We start from the raw sequence: 20,840 nt of genomic DNA, 5'->3' as shown, positions 1-20,840 counted from the left end.
ATGCTTTTAGCCACTATGTCATACAAACCTTACTTGGTCTGTAGATGGCCACTTAACCCTGGATTAAAAATCGACTTAAAACTTGTCAAAGATAGGTACAACATTTAAGGGCACACTTGACTGATTCTAATTAACTGTGTAGTTCATAGAAGAAAATGACACCTTTGAAATTCTTGATATTTCTCCATATAATTAATAAAACAGGCTCATGACGTTTTATAGAAGAAAACCTCCACAGTAAATATGAATATCTCAATTACTTTATAAAGTAGTGGTTTTGGAATCATCAGACCTGAATGCAAATACTGTAACTTGCATGTCACTTTAGGCAAGTACTTAAGTTAGTTCCCTTACCTAAGAAAGGATCTAACGGTATCTTATCAGACAGCACTGTGATGGGTGAGAATGTACACAGTAAAATTACAAACGATTTTTTTTTTAAGAGTTTATGGCAGAGGATGCAGTCAGCAAAAGCCAGAATACTACAAGTTCTACACAACAAATGACTTGATTGCTATGTCAAATGAAACCATTTCTTCAACAAATTGCAAAGGAAAAAAGGGACTTTAGTAGATTAAGAGCCTTAAGAGACTAATCAAGTGAAATGTACAGATCTTTGGTGGATCCTGATGTGAACAAATTATAAAACTTAAGCCAGTGGGGCAAACCAGAGCACCAATTGGCTATTTAGTACTAGTAGTTACCAACTTATGTATGATATTGGGACTGTGTGTGTGTGTTTTAAGAACCTTATATATGTAATGTCTGGTACTGGCTTCAAAATAGGTGAGGCAGGAAAGGTAGTAGTTTGTGGATAATGCCCTTACATTTGATTACTGTAGCTGGTAAAATAGAAAATTACCAATTAACGTGGACTAGTCCTACTACTGTCTTCCTAAAAGTTAGTGTTTTATATAGACTTACACCAGAAGACTAGCCTTGCCCCGCAGGTCTCAGAGATTAGATGCAGTGGCAGCCAAACTTGCTTTTAACTGGGCTGTCGAGTTCAACCCTCACCTGGTTTGCATCCAGTCTGTGAAATAGGCTGCTGATAGATCAAGTGATGAGATCACTCTGGAACTTGATTTCCTGTTACATCCTCTCCTTCACAGTTATCAATTTGAATGAACTGAGCTGTGAAAACACACGAAGGATGCAAGCTCCTTCCTTAAGTGCCAGTCTCTGACCCTGAGAGTATATGGTACTTAAAATATCATATTTAAGATTAACTATGTCCCCTGGGTCAGTAACAAAGTGGGGACTGATAAAACACAGGGTGTTTAAAAATGAACCAAGAATATGAGAGATGGCTGGAGGGAGATGATGTAGTAGGGTGTAACTTGGCACCTTACTAGTCCTCTCAGCCTCTACACACAAGGTGCTCTGCTGGAGAACAGCAAATTCAGTTTTTGTTAAGCTGACTCACTTTTTGACTAGGCATTAATGTTGAATGGGAACTAATACAGATGAAACCAAGATTGCTCCATAAATGGAAGCAACAAACCCGATACACAGCAGGGAAGACACAATCAAACCTCTGAAACTCTCAGCTAGCTGATCTGGACTGCCCACCCACTCACTCTTCCTCACCCAGCTTCAGAGGGAAGCAACTGAAAGCAAAAGCAGCTTTCATCAAAGAATTTATTCTGAAGAGAATTCGAGCTCAGTACCAACTTAGTGATCAATCCCTTTAACATCTATGTCCTAAAGGTAATTATTACTGTGGTTACCAAAGTTCACAATGCTAATCCCTAAGGCTTTGAATGCCCCTCAGTCCTCAGACTATATTTAGAGCAAAACAGTTTGACTACTGTCTTAGAATTTTCATGGTAAATATGGCTTAAAACCAAAAGGCTTCACTGACAAGTTCTCACAAAGGCATAACAGCCCATTCTCTGAATGACCTTATCCACTGTAGTGTCACTACACCAAGACTATTTCAAGTTTTGTTACACTACATTGCAAAATAGTAAATTTGGCCTAAGTACATACATTCAGGTGGCACCAATCTAAATAAGCATAGAATTTCAGATGTCCCTTCTCTATCTTGCTGCCTGTTTCCATATATTAGAACACTTTTATTTACATTTGAGAATAATTATACCTAGTACATAATTATCACAATTACTAACAAAATATTACTTGTGAGTAAAGTTCACAAGTCTCAAGTGCACCAAATACAGCTGTTTCCTTTCCTAACCTAGCATGTCTTAGAACATTCCATAATGTCACTGCCTCGAAAACAGACGGTAGACTTTGATTATGTTGCTCCATTACTTCTGACTTCTCTGACGTAAAGGACATCAGTTAAGACTTCAAGCTGAAAGAGCAATAGAACAACACAATCAGATTTACTTGGTTTTTTTTTTTCTTGTAAGTAGTATCATCTTTAATTTGCATATGAAGAAACTGAGGCTTGAGAAGGTTAATAACTTTAACTGGAAGATGCAGGGCTTGAAAATCTGAACCCAGAACTACTTCCTAAGTCCATCCCCCTTCTTCTATGTCAGATTTATTCGTTCATTCAACAGTCAGTTACTGTTTCTGTGTGCAAGGCACTGTATTAGGTGCCAGGAGCAACAGGAAGAAGATACAAACATAAATAAGAATATACTGAACCCTCCACGAGTGTACAGTCTAGGAGGAGAGATGAATTGCATATAAATGACCATAATACCAGAGAGAAAGTGGTGAGAGCCACAGAAAACAAAGTTCCATTGGGGAGCTTTCTTATCTCTCAAAGTTCAGATGTGGGGAAGCAGATTTGGACAATCTTATTCCTTTGTCATCTGTGTGGCATGGCAAAGTGGCTGTCAGGCTTTGAAAAACCAAGCTGTACCTTAGATCTTTCTTCCTCAGCTCTCTTAGCTGAGAGTCCCATGATCAGTAAGGGCACCTGCTACCACTGAAGGGAGGGAAGGAAAAGGACAGGACACACAGATAAAAGTATTTTGCACCCAGGAGCACGCCACTGCAGCCTTCAGTGGCTGGGCCCTGGGTACTATCATCACAGACAGACAGGGAAGAGGAATGATACGCGAGAGAGAACACTAGACTAACCAGCAGGATTCCAGATGCAGTCCCCAGGGCTCTGCTCTCTACCTCTAAGATGAAGTTAGACCAAAGGATTTCTAAGGGCCTCTGCAACTCTCCAATCAGATAAAAGCATAGAAAATAAATCTTTAGCATCTTAACCACAGCTCTTAAAAGTCACCGCTCTTTTCCTCTTTTCATCATTTGTAGAAGAGCCCCTAAAAAACAAAAAACTAGAGTCACCCTCTTTCCTGGCTTTGATACAGACAAGCAATAGAAGAAAGGTGGTTTTGCTTTTAACCACAGTTAATGTTTCAGAAGAGCTCCTGTCTTATAAACAAGGCAACTTTCTGATCTGCTCAGCCTCTGCTCTGTGCCCAATGACATGCAAACTGACAGCCAGATGCTCTCAACTACATGGAGTTTCTATTTTGGTTACTGGGAATACTTGATATATTCAATACCTTGTAATACACTATAATGGAATAAAATAAAAATTGAATCACTATGCTATAAATATGAAACTAACACAACATTGTGAATATTGGCATTTTTTAAAAAAGAATATTTGAATGAGAAGGTAAAACATTTTGTTCAACAGTCCTTTGAAGTCCTTTGAGCTTCCTGAAGTAGCTTATTTATCTCTCAGTTCTAAGTTTTCCAACACCTTCACTGCTTTAAAACCTTGAGCAGAAGAACATTTAAAGGCACTGGAAGTTAGGGATACAGCCAGAGTAAGTGACAGCTTTTTTTAAACAGAGGAAGGTGCCTAAGATAGAAAAGGTAAGAGAGATGCAAACAAACTAACTTCTATGTTACAGCTCCTTGGCTCTTTCCCTGGAAAAAATACAAGTTAACCCCAAGGAGCAAATTCGGAGACTTGCAAAACGAAAGAACCAAGTTTACTTTGCTACCATTTCACCCTTCCTTTCACGTGTGGCCAGGGCATACCATCATCCGCAAAATGTGGGTCTGTCCATAAAGGGAGTTTTGCTTAGTGGCTCTCTGGCTTCTGCCAAGCCAAGGCCTAGTCCAAGGCTGAAAAGACATGCAACATTTGATGTTTGGTGACCACACAACTTATCTGGCTAGCCAATTCTGCCTCCACAGACTGAAGAATCTCTCTGGACTCTGTCATAAACCACAGCTGTTTCACCTAAATACCAGCGCCTAGAGACATTAAAACACAAAGGAGAACCAAGAATAAAATGCTAGGTTCCCTTCACCTGGCCAACAGAACCTACGAAGCTACTTCTCTCAACAACTGCAAGAGTTGACAAATACTCCAAGGCACCGAGTTTGCTTAGATATTGCTATGTCCACGACATGGACCAAGTGGTCAGTGCAGCAGGACAGAAGTATCAGTCAGGCACCACGCAGACTGGCGGCAGGATCAATTTCACTGACACTGAATGACCAGCTGCTCCTGCATCTAACCTGATGAGCATCTTCCACCAAATCACCTCTCCAAAACCACTGAAAGACAAATCAGAGAGATCAAATATAATTAGATCAATGAGAATACAAAACCAGGATCCAGCAAGAGCCAGTGAGAGTGTATGAGTTTGAGGGTGATTGTGGAGGCAGTGGCTTTTAAATGAAAGCTCTTGATAAAATTTGTTTTGGCTTATTTTCCTTTCTATAGGCAGGAATTACATTATACCTGTAATGGCTTATAAGGCTTCACAAATTCAGCAAAGAAATATATATTTTTTTGAAATGTCATTTTTATGTTAACATTCTTATGAAAAGATATTTGGCTTACAGTCCCATAAATCTGTAAACCACGTGAAATACAAGAAGCTGCCACAATATAGGCAAAAGGGTAGTTTAGTTTCTTTCTTCCTTTGCCCAGACTAACAGTATGGTTTTGTACTCTTGACCTGAAGAGGCACCTTGCTTATCTATTACACTTTCCATTTACAGCATGTTCTTGACTCTTTGGCATGCAAGGCTGGAATGAGTCCTCTTCCTACATACAAATAACTGTCTTCTATATACAGATGATGAAACACACCTTCACATGTTGGGGGTTCAGGCTAAAGTTGAGAACCAGAAAGCTACAAAAACTCAATTCATGTTTTTTAAATACTTTATATGGTAAAAATACAGCAAAAATATTTTTTGTTCAAAGAGGAAAAAATATACTGCTATGGTCACGGTTCTAAGGATGATTTAAGTAGTCTCTGGCTCCTCAACTGTGCACTGTAGTGTAGGCTGACTTCAACCACGGCTGCTCCAGCTTCAGTCATTTATCAAAGCTAAAATCATACTGTGGAGAGAAGAAATTCATGTTACTAATGTTTCCTTAGGAATGTTCCTACAGAGTCTGTTCTGTACAGACCTGCATCCCTAAGGCTCACCAGATGACACTCATTTGGGCATAAAGCAATACCTAAAGGGAAGAAGATCTATACTGGGGCACCAAGAGGCTCTTATGTTTCAAGAAAGAAGGAAGGAAGCAAAGAAAGAAACCTGGGGTAGAGGCGAGGGTGGGGAGTATAACCTAAAACCAACGTTGGACTATAGTTGAGGAAAAACAGGCTATATCCAGGGAAGAAACTTTAATTCTCTATGGAGGTCTCTGCACATGTTGTTCCTACTCCTGGAACCCCTCCTCTCACACCCTACATTCCTCTCAGGCTGCATGACCCCTTGGCTTTGGCAGCTCCTCTGAGAAGCCAGCCTCTCAGCCACAGGCAGTGGCCAGGCCTCCTTCCAGAGCTCCTTGGCCCCTGCATGCCTCAGTTCCTGTCCACTTTCATTTTCCAGGTGACACCCACATACTGCCATCAACAGGGTCCCAACTTTGACACAGGGATTCTGTGCTGCTCCTTTGTATCAAATACAGTGTCTGACATGTGGTGATCACTCAATAAATACACCATTAAAACCATCACATTTAACAAGAGTAAGGAGACTATCATTTTTAACAGGAACCAGCCTTGCTCTGAGATCGAATGACTAAAAAACACAGAAATACCCTTACATTACTACTGCTAAAAGTGATTAGTTGTCCAAATTTAACAAAACTAAGAGTAAGCACTGCATAGCACAAATTAATGGCAGTAACTAATTTTTTTTAATGTGTTGTTTAGAGTTTACTAGAGGTCAGCAAAAAACAAAGCGCTTTATGTGCATTATCTCATTTAATCCGTATCATAATCCCATGAGGCAGACACTATTATTATCTCATTTTCAGATGAAGAAACTGAGGCACAGAGAGGGTAAGAAACTTGCCCCGGGTCATACCATCAGGAAGTAGTAGCTTCCACCAGATTAGTACCCAACAAACTCCAAAGGCATAGATTCCACCAATCTCTAAAGAAGTTGGGCATTTTTTCCCTTTAATTCTGTTTAACAAACCCCAAGTGTCTACAAGGCGCCGTGGTGCAACACACCATGCAAGTAGTGGCAGGTGGGCTAGAAGGAGCAGCATAAACCCCTACATTAGAAAGTGGTGATTCAGAATTACAAACACTTTTTAAAGACGACAACCAAAAGCTAAGAAAAAGTGTTACAAGGACATCTTCTGAGATTACTCTTCCATCCTGAATCCCTGGGCTACAGGGAAATGCCAAGGAATAAGGTAACAGCACCATGGCTAAAAATGGTAAGCTAAGAAGGGAAGGGGAAAGGAAGGGGAAAGAAAGAAAAAGGATGCATTCAGTGAGGAATGCAGCTCCTCAGTCAAACCAGTTTTATAGGTTGCCTATCTTTTATTTGGGCTTCCCTGGTGGCTCAGAGGATAAAGCGTCTGCCTGCAATGCAGGAGACCCGGGTTCGATCCCTGGGTTGGGAAGATCCCCTGGAGAAGGAAATGGCAACCCACTCCAGTATTCTTGCCTGGAGAATCCCATGGACAGGGGAGCCTGGCGGGCTACAGTCCACAGGGTCGCAAAGAGTAGGACACAACTGAGCTACTTTACTTACTATCTTTTATTTCATTGTAAAGGACCCTTCCTTAAACCTGCCCTCAACTGCTTTCTGATTCTTCCAATCCCTAGTCTTCAGTCCATCTTCCCATCTCTTTAAATTCAATAGCTAAGAACTAAGAAAGTCTTGTCAATTTTAAAATCCTAAGACTTTTCTACTAAGCAAGATACTGTTCCCTAATCCTATGTTTACACCCGGAAGTGTAACTACACTGGCTTTGCCCCTAGATAGAAGGGCGTGTTATCAAGACTCAGGAGGCATCCACTCTAGTTTACTCTCCAAAAGCATAAAACCTGGAGGGGAGAGGAGGATGAAGAAAGGATAACCACCTTGCTTTTTGCCTCTGACATAAACAAGGGAACATATATGATGGTAATGATACCTTCATATGGTTTGACTTTAAAAGTAATAAAAATGAGAATAGGTGTATCATTGTATTCTTAATATTAAACTTCTTTGCTTTTTATTCTTTATGCTAGGATCTTTGCATCTTTAATGCTAGGATTAAAAATTAAACACATTAGCAATAAGATAGAGTATGAGAACCAGAAACTAATACTACTGTGCTTTTTTGGTCCTATTTTTTAAAATATAGGAAAGCAAATAAATAGTAAAAAGGAAACCATCTAAACTCTAATTTCAACCTAATTTATGCTAGTGGGTGGAATCAGCACAGCAAAAGAATTTTGGGAAGCCTGCTTTTTCAGGCAGAGGCTAAAATGGCTCTGACTTCTAAGCTATTTCAGAAAAAAATAGCAATTTTTAGAAATTCTTATCTATGTACAATTTCTAATTATTAGGGCTGTTTTGAGTGACAGGAGTTTAATTCAGTACAAGTTTTTTCCTACTAGTCTTATGCCCATGTGAAAATTAAAATTTACCTCAGGAAAACAAATATGATATAATTACGCTTGGATACAAAAGTTAAGCCTTGACTTCTAGCCTTTTAAAGGCTTAATTAAATCATACACACACGACAATTTTTTTCTATTCTTTGGTCTATCCTATGGGTCTACAATGAGTAAGGAAAGAAGTGGCACGTTATCTCTAAAACTTCAGGTAATAAATTCAATTTTAAAGCAGGATAGCATAAGGCTTGCAGTGTCTGACAGCTAATCCTTCATATTAATCCTTACTTCCAATCTAACTGGAAGACTGATGCAATCTTACCAGAACAGACCACTTGCATCTTGGAGAGAAGGCCATCACACCTAACTAAATTCCCTAACACCAAGAAAGAGCAGCCCAGGATGGATAAAAGCTGTTGAGAACTGCCATCAGTGGTCTGACTCCCAGAAGACCCAAGAGGGGGAAAGTCTCTGGGAGGACATCTAGAAATGCTTAAAACAGGCAGTAAGACCTCATAACTGGACACTAGGGCAGGGGAAGAAGAGAAAAGACAGTTTTAAGTGTGTGGACAGCCTCCACAGCTAAGGAGTAACTAATAACATGGAGTAAGTCTACTGCAGGTCAGACAGGATACGGATTCAATGACATGACATAAAAAAAAAATCTATGTAAGTCATAAAAAATTCACATAACTCCCAAAAATTCTACAATGCCCAAATAAAATCTCATAGAATAGTAGTATCTCACCCATCAAAAGCAGGCATGGCATCCGGGGAAATGCCAAGAGGACTGTAAACTCACCTGTAAAGATACATGAAGAAACAGAGCAGGTGGAAACCAAGTTTGATCATGGCTTCTTTCATGTGTGACTTCAGCTGTCCTCGGTTGTGTATTTCTGTTGGATCAAATACTCCCATGTTACCACTCGGCACCATAATGTACCTGATAAATTAAAGGATGTACATACATTAGAAAGAAAATCAAACCATCAGCATAAACACGGAAAAATAAGTAACCAGTAATAATCAAACTTTAAAAAGGAATCAGTCATAGTTATAGTCAGACCATATATTGACAGGGTATTATAATGATATCACCACAGGTCATGACTTAAGTTTTTCCCTGAAAGATACAATATTATTAATTTCTGGTATAATTTCTGCCCTCTGAAACAAATCCACTAATATTCTAGAGAAGGATATTTTATGTATTGCTGAGTCACTTCAGTCATGTCTGACTCTGTGCGACCCCTGAGACAGCAGCCCATCAGGCTCCCCCATCCCTGGGATTCTCCAGGCCAGAATACTGGAGTGGGTTGCCATTTCCTTCTCCAATGCACGAAAGTGAAAAGTGAAAGTGAAGTCGCTCAGTCGTGTCCGACTCCTAGTGACCCCATTGATCGCAGCCCACCAGGCTCCTCCATCCATGGGATTTTCCAGGCAAGAGTACTGGAGTGGGGTACCATTGCCTTCTCCCATTTTATGTACTAAGACCCTTTTACTCATTTTTTGTAGAAAACTACTGAATCAGTAATAGTTATAGCCATCTTCCTTGAGACAAGTGAAAGGAGCCGCAAAGACCAAATCAACTTGATCAAGTTCTTAGAAACTTCTTCATCTACAAAGTTCTAAATTAATTAATGCAATTCCCTTCACCTTCACAATGTGTTTGTAAGAAGAGTAGTGTCAAACACTATTCCCATTTCACAGATGACACTGAAAAGAGAGATTCTACACCCAGAATGCATCCTAAGCTGCTTCAGTCATGACCGCCTCTTTGTGACCCTATGGACTAGCCCATCAGGCTCCTCTATCCATGGGATTCTTCAGGTAAGAATGCTACAGTGGGTTGCCATTTCCTACTCCAGGGAATTTTTCTGACCCAGGGACAGAACCCACATTTCTTACATCTTCTGCACAGGCAGATTCTTTACCACTAGTGCTACCTGGGAAACCCAGAATACAACACTCATATGTGATGCTGCTGCTGATCAACAGATGTGTCTCCATCTGCATGGTAAATAAACAGTACTTACCTTGAAAGACCAATTTCAAGAAGACAGAAATGATTTAGAATAAATGCTACTGTGGTAAAATAAAACTCTTCTTCAATGAAGACTATAAATGGATAGTTCAGACACAAATGCAATGCCTAACTTTACATGACTCTTAAAAATTTTATTTAGATTTAATTTACATCTAAATATTAAATTATACTGTTTTGACAGATAAGAACTGTACTTTTTATAGTGATGGAGGTATGACCACGCTGCGGGGAGGAGAATAGGGCTACAAAGTTGTTGCAGAAGATAAAGGGCATGGAAAGCACACACCTAGTCCCCAAACCAGACTGATTCAATTCAGTGTTCCCACAGACTCAGACTCAAACGTAAAGCATCTTGAAGACACTGCATTTAACATACTGTGACGTCTATGGGGCTCCTGATAACATATAACATTTCACATTTATGGAATACCACTGTGTACACAGTATTACAAAAGATAATCTTCCTCAATGATTCCTTTTACAAGTACGAAAACGGGGTAATTTTGAGAGCATCGGTGAGTTTAAGCACCTGCGCTTCGGCACTCACACTGCACCGTCTGCACAACATGCACGTCCTAGCCCAGCACTGTTCATGACCTCTGCCTTCTCTCGCGTCCAAGCTTCTTCTGGTCCAGCCTTGGGTTTCTCACCATTAGGTTTCTCAGTTATGGCTTCTGAGAAATGCAATGGCTCTCTGAGGTCCACAAATCTTAAATTCTCCCTCAAATCCTAGTAGCCCACATGAATATCTGGATAACATTTTTACATTATCTAACATGCAAGATTTAAAATGAAATTCTCTTCAGAGCATTTCATGTACTATAATTAAAAATTGCAGATATAAATAATAAAGACCTTATATTATATTCTCAGGTTTTTGATTATTCATAAAGAAAAAAGGTAGATAAGGAAAAAACAACTCACTCTCTTTAGACAGTGCAACATTAAATATTTTTTTAACTTACACATGTAAATTTGTGTTTTTACTACAAGACTGAGCCATGCAAATTGCTACAAAGTGAATAAAAATGTGTGCTGATTTAATGATGCATTCTGCCATCATTTATGACTACCATATGTTTTACCGGAGGAAAAAAAGCTGTCAAATCTTAAATTTTTTTCTCTAAACAAAACAATAAACAGAAAGTACTCACCGATATATATTCCAGGTGGCAACAGGCAAGTTGAGAAGGAAGATGAACCAGTGCAATGAAATGAGCATTAGTACAGTGACGAGAGTATGGCCAACCAATTCTGGAGCTACCCACTGCAAGGGAAGAACACAGTTATCACGTCTCATGCTGTGTTCTTCCTAAATAATGCACATGTTACTTGAAGCTAAATCAAAGGAGTACAGAAATCTTCCAAGCTAGTATTTCAAGATTATTTTTAGACTCAGATGTCCCAGATTTGCATACTGCTATCACTGCTTAACCCCCTGCAAATATATCAGGACACAGCTGAAAAATAATGCACTTAAACTTTAATTACATTTTATCCTAAGCATAGGTTCAGATTCATTCACTAAGCAGGTATGAATGACAACTAGAGAAAAAACAGAATATTATTTACTCTCTATTCCAATATCTGTGCTAAAATCTCTTACTCTAATTTGGGATGGTTTATATCCACATTCATGCTGCCTTCAAGTCAGAATATCTATCCATACATTTCCAAGCTCCAGAACCCTGGGGAAAATAATCTCACATTTACAAAAAAAAAAAAAAAAAGGTACTTTAACAGCTTACAATATCAGCTCAAAGTTGAACAAATATGATAAAGGACCAGGATAAAAGAATCCCAGACTACTGCTTTTATAGCATCCAATGCCCTTATCTATGCTCTTTATTGTGTAATATTCTAGTTTTCATGTATCAAGAGCTACTGTGGCAGGCTCTCAATTCACCAATAGTCTTCCTCTCCTAAGAGCAGAAAATGTTTTTTGTTTTTTGTTTTTTTTTTCTTTAAGACTTCTTTTAATGGCAGTTAACACCTAGTATTTATGGAGCCAGAAACTGGCACTCCCAACTTGCAGAAAGGAGGAAAATAAAACTCAAGAGAGATTAAGTAACTTGCCCAAGGTCACACGACTACATAGTGTCCGGGCAATCAATATAACAGAAGCTCAGACTCACTGGCCCCAGGTCTCGTGCATTTAGATTTTAGATACATTTGCGGGTGGGGGTTGGGGACCCACTGCTGGGAGGTTTGTGGAATCTTAGTTGTGCAACCAGGGATTAAACTCTCACCTTCGCAGTGAAAAGTGGACCACCAGGAAATTTATTCCCTCAGTTTTTCTTGGCTACTTTTTTTTATTTAATAAACAAAGAAGAAGGGATTTTCTGGGCCTTAAACCTAATTTGCAATCAACAAGGGCATTTTTAATATGCAAATTATTTTTAAAGTGTAACCAATTTAACATAATGCTATAATGGCAACCAAGTCCAGTGTTCTTGCCTGGAGAATTCCATGGACAGAAGAGCCGGGAGAACTACAGTCCATGGGTCTCAAAGAGTGGAACACAACTGAGCTACTAACACATACACATAGTATGTGTAACCTGCAGAGTCAAATAAACCTGGAGTAAAACCCATGCTCTATCCTATTTATTAGCTGTGCAATTTTAGGAAGTTACCTACCCTCTCTAAATCATGATTTCCTCATCTGTAAAATGGAGATAATAATACTAACACCTCAAGAGGTTGTTATTGAGAATTAGAGCAAATAACATACATAAGCCACATGCAAAGTAAACACTCAATAAATGTTAGCTGATGTTACTACTACTACCCCCCTCCATGTTATCAGACCCACGTAGCAGTAGCTTTCAAACTGAACTTCTTACTATGGGCTGCACTTTGTTTTACATAAACACAAACCTAAAACAAAAGTTTCAGGAAGTGACACGTGACCTTATTATACTTGTATATTGGTTTACTGACTTTCAACCAAGGCCTCTGTTCTCTTCCCTCATTAACAATGTGTTCTCTACCTCACTTGTTCTCAGATTGCTAGCTCAAGACTTGTTATCACCCAGGCAAGAGTTTGGAGGATCCTTCTCTGGAGTGCCTTAATGGCATAAGAGAAAACACCTACAAAAACTGCCATTTCAGGTACCTCCAAAAAAGGCAGAAACCAATCACCCTCAGTGAAGTCCACCTATCAGTCAATAGCCTGGACCACCCAAAGAGCTTCCAATGAGTATTTCAGTGTTTTACCATAAAGTATGACCAGACAGCCACATATCAGAAGTTGAGGAAAGCCCTCAGTACGAAATAAGGGGGAAAGAGAAAGGAACTTGGAAAAAACAGATATAATGTAGGAAGTAGAAGGGAATTTCAAAAACTACTATAATCAATATCCCAGAGAGATAAAGAGTCAAGTATGAACCAAGAGAACAAAAAGCTCTTAGAAATTAAAAGTTCAACATAAACTATATACAAACTAGAAAATTCAGAAGATAAAACAGCAAATCTTACAAGAAAGTAGAAAAAAAAAAAACTAAAGGGACAAGAATAAGAAAAAAGAATTGGCAGATCAACCCAGCAGATAAACATCAAGCAAATCCAAGTTGCTGAAAGAGAAGAGAGAAAATAGAGGGGGAAGACATCATCAGAGAAAGAAGAAAATTTACCAGACTGAAGGAACCTCTCAGAAGCCTGCAAAATTCCGAAACACCGAGGATTACCATAAATAAATAACACCAAGGATAGAGAAAAGATTCCAAAGCTTCTGGAAAGGGTGGAGGTGGGGGTGGGGGGAAAGGGGAGAGAGAGATCCCATCCAAAGGACAAGAAATCAAAATGTACCAGATTTCCCAACTTCATCAACACTGGAAGTTAAAAGACATTGATCAAGCAAACTCGGGAAAAAAAAGTCTTTTCTAACCTAGAATTCTATACTCAGAGAAACTGTCAATCAAAGGAAAGGATTAGACATTTTCAAACATGCAAGGTCTCAAAAAACTTAATTCCCATGTCCCGAATCTCAAGAAGCTACTCCAGCAAAATGAGGTAGTAAGCCAAGAGAAAAGAAGACATGATTTCCAAGAATCAGGAGATCCAACCAGGAGTCCCAAGATGGAAGCTGTGAAAAGGTCTAAGAGCAACCACTCCAGACTATAGCAAGAGGATGGAGGTCTTGTGGAGAAATATCACCTGGAAAAAAACAACTGATAGATTATTTTATGTTTGAGCCATGTAGGAAATAGTACTGAAAGACTTTAAAGATGTTATCTGAAAAGACAAGCTATCCAAAAAAAAAAAAAAATTAGAAAAACATGATCACTGTCTGCCATAAGGCTCAGCAATAAAAAACATTATAATAGTACATCATGATGTAAACATTAAATATGAACTTACCTGCAAACAAAAACAAAAAAACAGGAGTGACGTTCAGAAGTTGGTACCTAAGAACAAAATCTACCATACTGACTCAGAAGTCGATAGATAATGTGTAAAACTGATAAATCAAAAAGTAGTGGGAGTTCCCTGGCAGCCTAGTGGTTAGGATTCTAGGCTTTCCCTGCCTGGGTTCAATTCCTGGTAGGGGAACTGAGATCCTGCAACACATGCAATAGAGTAAAAACAAAAAAGAAAGAAAGAAATAGCACTGTAAGCACATAGAGAAATATGGATGTAAGTATCAGAAAAAAATTAACAGTTCAAGGGTTGAAATCAGTGGCCCCTCAGAAGCAAGAGAGATATGATTTTAAAGGGTCAGAAAGGGTCTGCTGTTTTCATTGTGAGCTTTCTAATACTCTAACTTTAGTTGTGTGCAAGTATAACTTTCACAAAAACAAACATTAAAAAAAAAACTACTTAACTTCAAATTGAAGGAGTTACTTTCTCAATAGAAGAACCCAGGTAATCTTTTCTTTGTATTTAAATTTTTATTTTTGTAAAAGAAAGCCCACAAAATATCCACCAAAAATACTGAGTAAGCAAGAAATATGAAACACACATACACATATACATATATGAGATGGATTTATCTCTCAGTAAAAAATTCTTCTTCTAAAGATGAGAAGGCCTATTCAACCATACTTCAATTTTTTAAAAAGGGGGAAGACCCTGCCTGGCACACTGGAGGACTTTTTTTTAATTAATTAATTTAAATTTAAATTCTAAAAGAATTAAAGATGAGGAGGCCTGAAACTAATGAATGTTATATTTCAATTATATCTTGAGGAAAAACAAGAACTCTGAAAGCATACCAGATAAACAAAATCTTTTTTTTTTCTTTAAAATCTTTTATTTAAATCTATCATTGTATTAAAACATGTTCTGGAAAATTGGAAGGAAAAAAGGAAGGGGAGGAGAGGAGAGGAGAGGAGGAATATAGTTTGCCAGAAATTGTAACTTTTCAAGTATAACTCTATTTCCCTCCTGGGTCAGAGGAACCAAGTAGACTGAAGATGTGAAAAGACCCATGAGAATTTTAGGTCAAGCCAAAACGTGTTTCTCAGTATTGTATTTTTTTTTTCAGCATTGTATTTTTCTATATACAATAAAAATATTTTATTGTATATATAAACATTTTATGAAGTTGTTCTTTGGCTGCACTGCACAGCACAGAGTCTTAACCACTGGACCGCCAGGGAAGTTCCCTTTACATGAACTTTTATATCCAAAAAACTTTTGCCTACTCATCTCATAAAATGAATCAGGACCAACTGGTTTCCTCATACTTAGAGAAGCTGGAAAATTCAAAGTTTTATTGCCAATATAAAATTTTGATTATATACTAAAGATAAAACGGTCTGAAAACAAATTAACTAATTCAATTTCTCATCAAGCCACAAAAGAAGGTCATCTTTCATTTAACAAAAGACAGACTGAGCAGGAAGGAGGGGGTTTGCACACAGAAGACAAAAACAATTACCTGATAATGAACCTTTACTAGTCTGAGTAATGGACAAAGGGACACGGAAAAACAGTGAAGAAACAAAATTTCAAGTTAAGTCTTCTGGTATGCTTTCATGATCTAAAAATATTCCAAAGCACAGGAGCTCCACCAACATCTCAGTGTATACCAAATACACATATGCTGACTATGTATAATAATCTCTAGTACAGAAAATGGAGAACTGTCTTCAAGGCTGAAAAACGAGGAAAGAAACGTCTTACCTTGTTTAATTTTGAACAACATGATCTAGCATTAATGTAATCACATTCTAAATCAGACAATGTAATTATCTGATGATCAAGATAAGGAATTATTAGATTTCTTTTATAATAACTATTTAAGTTTCAGAAAGCAACCCCAGTTGCAAGGCAGATTTAGATTTGACTTGAAAAGATTTAAGTTCTTTCCTTAAAGCTCATTTATTAGACACCTAAATTTTCTCATTTATGTTCTTTCAACAAGTTATTTTCACAATATAATCCTCTTATTATGTGCAATTCTAATGTGACCCATATCAGAACATTCCACCAGGATTCCTCAAGTGTTGAACAGTGGCTACAAGAAATGGAAAATATGACCCATATAAACAGTTTAAATGTTATAAACCTTAATTCCCAATAATAGAAAAAGTGTTTATTTATGATATATCCATAAAATATCTGAAAACTAAGATATAAAAAAACAGGACACAAAACTATAAACTCAGCATGGTCGTAAGTTAGCAGTGTTTATGCTTTGAAAGTTGGATTACAGATAGTTTGTTTTCCCAATACTTTTCCCTATTACCAAACTTTCCACAGTAAACATATATTACACTGGACTTACAGAAAAAATGGGTCTTAACACAAAATATGAACACACAAATAAAAATCTGAGGGACAGACAGACAAAAAAGGAAAAGTCTCCCACTGAATGTGTGTATTTACTTTAAAATGCTCCCATAGCCTCCTCACAATAGTTGGGAGAAAAATGAGAAAGAAATGGCAAAGTGTTCAAAATCACTGAAATAACAGAAACATGGGATCTATTACACTACTCTACTTTTATGTTTGAAAGTGTCCAATAAAATAGGTAAAAAGAAATGCTCTCAAGTAAATTCTACACATTTCCATATGGATAGTCCCCCCATTACCTCAACACAGCTAAAATCAAAATCATCACTTTCTCTCCAAACTGTTCCACCTCCAATTTGTTTTACTTCTCTCAATGACATAAGCATTATTTGTCCAGGCTCAAAATATGGAAAGCTGTTTCTGGATTGTTTCATTATCTCAGATTCAACTGTTACCAGGTTCTGTCAATCATTTCTTTCTTATGCCACTCACATTAATCCCTTTCACCTGCCCACAATTAGCACCCCACTTCAGATCCAAATGAACCCGTTCTCCAGTGATTTCTTACCTTCCAGTCTTTCCTGTTTCCAACCTACTCTGCAGACTTATCTTCACGACACACCACTTTGTTTATGTCAAAAATTGTCAATGGCTCAGTATTGCCTAGAGGATAAAAGTGAAAGCCCTTCTCCTTAAACCCTCCAAAACTGAATCTAATCTAGCCTTTCCAAACCTGACATTCGGCTGCCACCAAAAATCAACCTTTTGCTCCAGATGGCCTATTCCTCCATCACCCAGAAATGCCATGAACACATCTGTCTCTGCACCTTTACTCTCGACTGTCTAATTCTGAATATCCACCCCTTTCCTTCTCTGCATGTTTTCTTCTAGGTTCAAAGTCCAGGAAAACTCTTATTCCTGCAAAAGGTATACTCTGGTGATTTTCTACCTCTCGGCTCTAGTATTAAGCTTGTATAACTATTCAAAAATACAATATGCTGAATTTCATCAAAACACATCCTGAATGTACCTTAATGTTTAAGACTAAAACTCCACCTAATATGTTTCTATATACATAAATTTGTGTAAGCCAAGGCTCTTTTTTTTCTTTTTTTCTTTTTTTTGGTTATGCTGCCTGGCTTGCAGAATCAGGGATGGAACCCAGGGCCCCAGCAGTGAGAGTACTAAGTTCTAACCACTGAACTGCCAGGGAATTCCCTAGACAAGGTTCTTTTAAATTATCAAGACTAGTTTTCCAAACTGCAATAAAAGAAATCCAAGTTTCATTTCTCTGAACTTAAGTTCCAGTTTCTTATGCCACGGGAGAGGTAGATCACCAAAAACTTCCTAAGGGATGCTGCACTTTCAAGTTCCCCAAGCCTAATAAAAGTCAGGGTTCTCCTCATCAGAAATCATCAGTAAAAGCAAACACTGCTGTTCAGTGAGGGGTGAGGTGTGAAGGCAGAGCAACACTTACTAAGCATTGGCTATGGGGCACGCATTGTGCTACTAGATGCTGAGCACACCTCTACAGTGCACACACCTATCTATCTAGAAAGTAAACATTTCCCATTTAAAAAACAACAACAACTGAGGCTTAGAAAGGTAAAACAATGTGCATAGCAAATAACTAGCTAAGCAAGAAGTCTTGATTCCAGGTTTTGCCTTATCCCACTTCGACAGGTTGCCAGTCCATAATAAATTATAAAGCCACACTGAAAAATACTCTGTACAACCATCCTAATGCCAGAATGCTCTGGCAAACAAACAGTTTAATTCTGCCAGAAAGAGACACATATAATTTCCAAGGGGAAAAAATAAAATGGAGAGTTTCTCATGCTTTTCCTTAGTTTACATTTAATTACTTAAAATTTGATTGTGCATTACATCACTGGGTGACAACTAAGACTAGAAGCTTCCTCAAGAGCAAAGTGGTAGCCCCACACGCCTTCTGGAGTTCAACGACCATTAATGCCTGGAAAATATAGTTTGAATACTGTAGCGCGAACGGCTATACAAAATACGGAAGTTTTAAACATGCACCGACAGAGAAAACTAAAAGTTGAGAAACGACGGAGAATTAAATTACGTGTACAGATACTAAAATTTACAGATATGTAACCAACAGGGGCAACGAAATAATCAGCTGTAGCTGGTTTTTTAAAACAAACCGTTCCCAGCACTCCCTACAAAAGCGCATCGTGAAAGAAAACACTTCACTCGCTTTTGAAATGAGTCAACTTGGGGATGTGAAAGATTCCCTACAAGTTCCAACACCCGCGAGAACAAAGGGGCAGGCAGCGGGGGAGTTGCCCAAAGAATGACAAGAGGCGCCAAATCGTCTCCGCCTGGCTCAGCGCGGAACCGTCCACGAGAGACCGCCCCCGGGACACGGGCCCTCGCTCTCCGGACCCCGAGCATCAGGCGAAAGGCCCGGGCCCAGGGCAGCTGCAAGACAAACCGTGATCCTTCTCTCTCGGGGGCTAAAAAAGAAGTAAACCTCGACCCTCTCCCCCGAGGGCCACAAGGAAAAGCCAAGTGCCAGTGCTGGCGCATGGCAGAGCGGGTCCGGGCGTCGCGGGAGGCAGAAGCAGTGGGCAGGCCGGGCCCGGGCGCTTCGAGAGTAAGGCTGGCTCGGACCCCCAGGTGAGGGGCGGAGTTGGGCCACCGGGGCCCTCCTCCAGCCCGGGCTCGCCTCCAGCCGTGCCAGCACCCAGGGTACCCGCGCCCGACGCCTGCCACCTTCCTCGTTCCCTCGACCCTGCCCTGGCCCCCACACGGGCCCAGCCCCGGCCCGGTCCCTCGGACGGAGGGCCCCAGGCCGGCCTCCGCCCGTCTCAGGCAAGGATACGAAGTACACAGAAAGGAAGATGAGCGCGCAACAGTCGAGGAGAGAGAAGATGAACACCACCGCCTCCATCCTCCTTCGCCGCCGCCGCCGCCGCCGCCGCCGCAGCCACCGCTGCAGCGCCGCTTCTTCCGTCAAACCGGTTCAAGTGACCCGACCAGCCCCGCCCCGCCCCGCCTCCTGATAGTCTTTGCCCTGGTTTGTCGGGGCGTGTAGTCCGCTCCGACAGGACTTGGCATGCCGGGAGTTGTAGTCCATTTAAAAAACTTTACCTCCCTAAATCTGATGCATGCTGGGAAATGTGGTTCAGTAGTACGAATACCTATCAAAGCGGTGAACCTGGTCTCTGTCCTAAATCTGATTATTTCCAGAGATGTGACAAGCAATTAGTCAACAAGTGTTTACTGATCGCTTGTAATCTTCTGAATATCCAGTAGAACTTCTTTGCCATGTGCTAATTCTTTAGATTCTGCACTGGACCCACCGGACCCCCTCACTTGGGAATGGTAAGAGAATTTCATCTCAAAGTACATGTCTAACCTCAGTACTCCTGGCTTAATGGTTGAGACTTGCCCATCCTGATCTCAGTTTCTCCGGAAATTTCAGTCTCTTGCTTATTCTTCGTTACAGCCATGTTTCTCTCCACTCTAGATTTCAAGATCTTTGAAAATTGAATATACTGTCTTATCCATTCATTTACCACAGACTTACCAACTCCATTTCTGTATATGCCAAGAACTTCTGTAGTCTACAGAGATACAGAAATGAGTAAGGCAGACAAGATGCTGCCCTTACCAGGTAGGTGTGTGGGAGGAACACACAATAAATAAGCAGCTAAATACAAGAAAGAGATAACTTCAAAGGGTTATAGGATCTAGGAACATACTTTATGAAAGTCATACATTCATTCAACCAGTATTTTACGAGTAGCTAGCATATGCCAATACTGGACCTTAAAGATACAGAATGAATAAAAGAGAAAAATATCCCCTGTATTTTTTTACAGATGTAAAAAATTGTTTACAATTTTTTAAATTATTGTTTTAAAATAATGTATAATATTATTTTTATATTTTTAAAATATAAAAACATCCTTTATACTTTAAGTTATATATTTTTTATATAGCTTACTTTACAGCTGGGGAGACAGACACATCCATACATGTGTGCATACATATATAAGTAAATATCCATGACAAGCAGTTTTAAGATTGGAGACTAACTGGTCAGAGAAGGCCAAGCTGAGGAACTGACATATAAGTTGAAATCTGAACAATAGCTATGTAAAGATTTGTGGGCAAAGTTTCAGACACTGTGAAGAGAGATCCCAGAGGCCTAATTGCTCTTACGAACTTCCTGTGTTTAAAGATCAGGGGGGAAAAGCCAGT

General features: G+C 39.3%; 1 protein-coding gene across 3 annotated transcripts; it reads right to left on the bottom strand.

The window, feature by feature from the left end:
* CNIH4 (cornichon family AMPA receptor auxiliary protein 4) lies at nt 1,624-19,618 on the bottom strand. 3 transcript variants are annotated; one of them, XM_018060207.1, is made up of 5 exons: nt 19,456-19,545; nt 17,173-17,228; nt 11,019-11,131; nt 8,620-8,760; nt 1,624-5,305 (listed from the first exon to the last, which is right to left on the bottom strand). In XM_018060207.1, the coding sequence occupies exons 3-5, from the start codon at nt 11,084-11,086 to the stop codon at nt 5,278-5,280; spliced, it is 237 nt and encodes a 78-aa protein (XP_017915696.1). In that variant the 5' UTR covers nt 11,087-11,131; nt 17,173-17,228; nt 19,456-19,545; the 3' UTR covers nt 1,624-5,277. The 3 variants fall into 3 exon arrangements, with proteins under 3 accessions (XP_017915696.1, XP_017915697.1, XP_017915695.1); XM_018060206.1 differs by lacking the exon at nt 17,173-17,228 and adding an exon at nt 15,993-16,061 and having other exon boundaries at nt 5,108-5,305; nt 19,456-19,618; XM_018060208.1 differs by lacking the exons at nt 17,173-17,228; nt 19,456-19,545 and adding an exon at nt 11,471-14,679.

Source organism: Capra hircus, chromosome 16, assembly GCF_001704415.2.
Source record: "Capra hircus breed San Clemente chromosome 16, ASM170441v1, whole genome shotgun sequence".
NCBI classification, from domain to species: Eukaryota; Metazoa; Chordata; class Mammalia; order Artiodactyla; family Bovidae; genus Capra; species Capra hircus.
This window is presented reverse-complemented; position numbering and strand designations above follow the sequence as displayed.

What these genes read in the sequence shown, in the direction of transcription:
- CNIH4 (XM_018060206.1), bottom strand. Translation starts at nt 19,524, where the DNA reads ATGGAGGCGGTGGTGTTCATCTTCTCTCTCCTCGACTGTTGCGCGCTC. An exon ending in GCCACCTGGAATATATATCG is followed by an intron (nt 8,761 to 11,018) that starts GTGAGTACTTTC and finishes TTAATTTATCAG; the next exon opens with GTACATTATGGTGCCGAGTG. An exon ending in TTCTTCATGTATCTTTACAG is followed by an intron (nt 5,306 to 8,619) that starts GTGAGTTTACAG and finishes TTCTCTCCACAG; the next exon opens with TATGATTTTAGCTTTGATAA.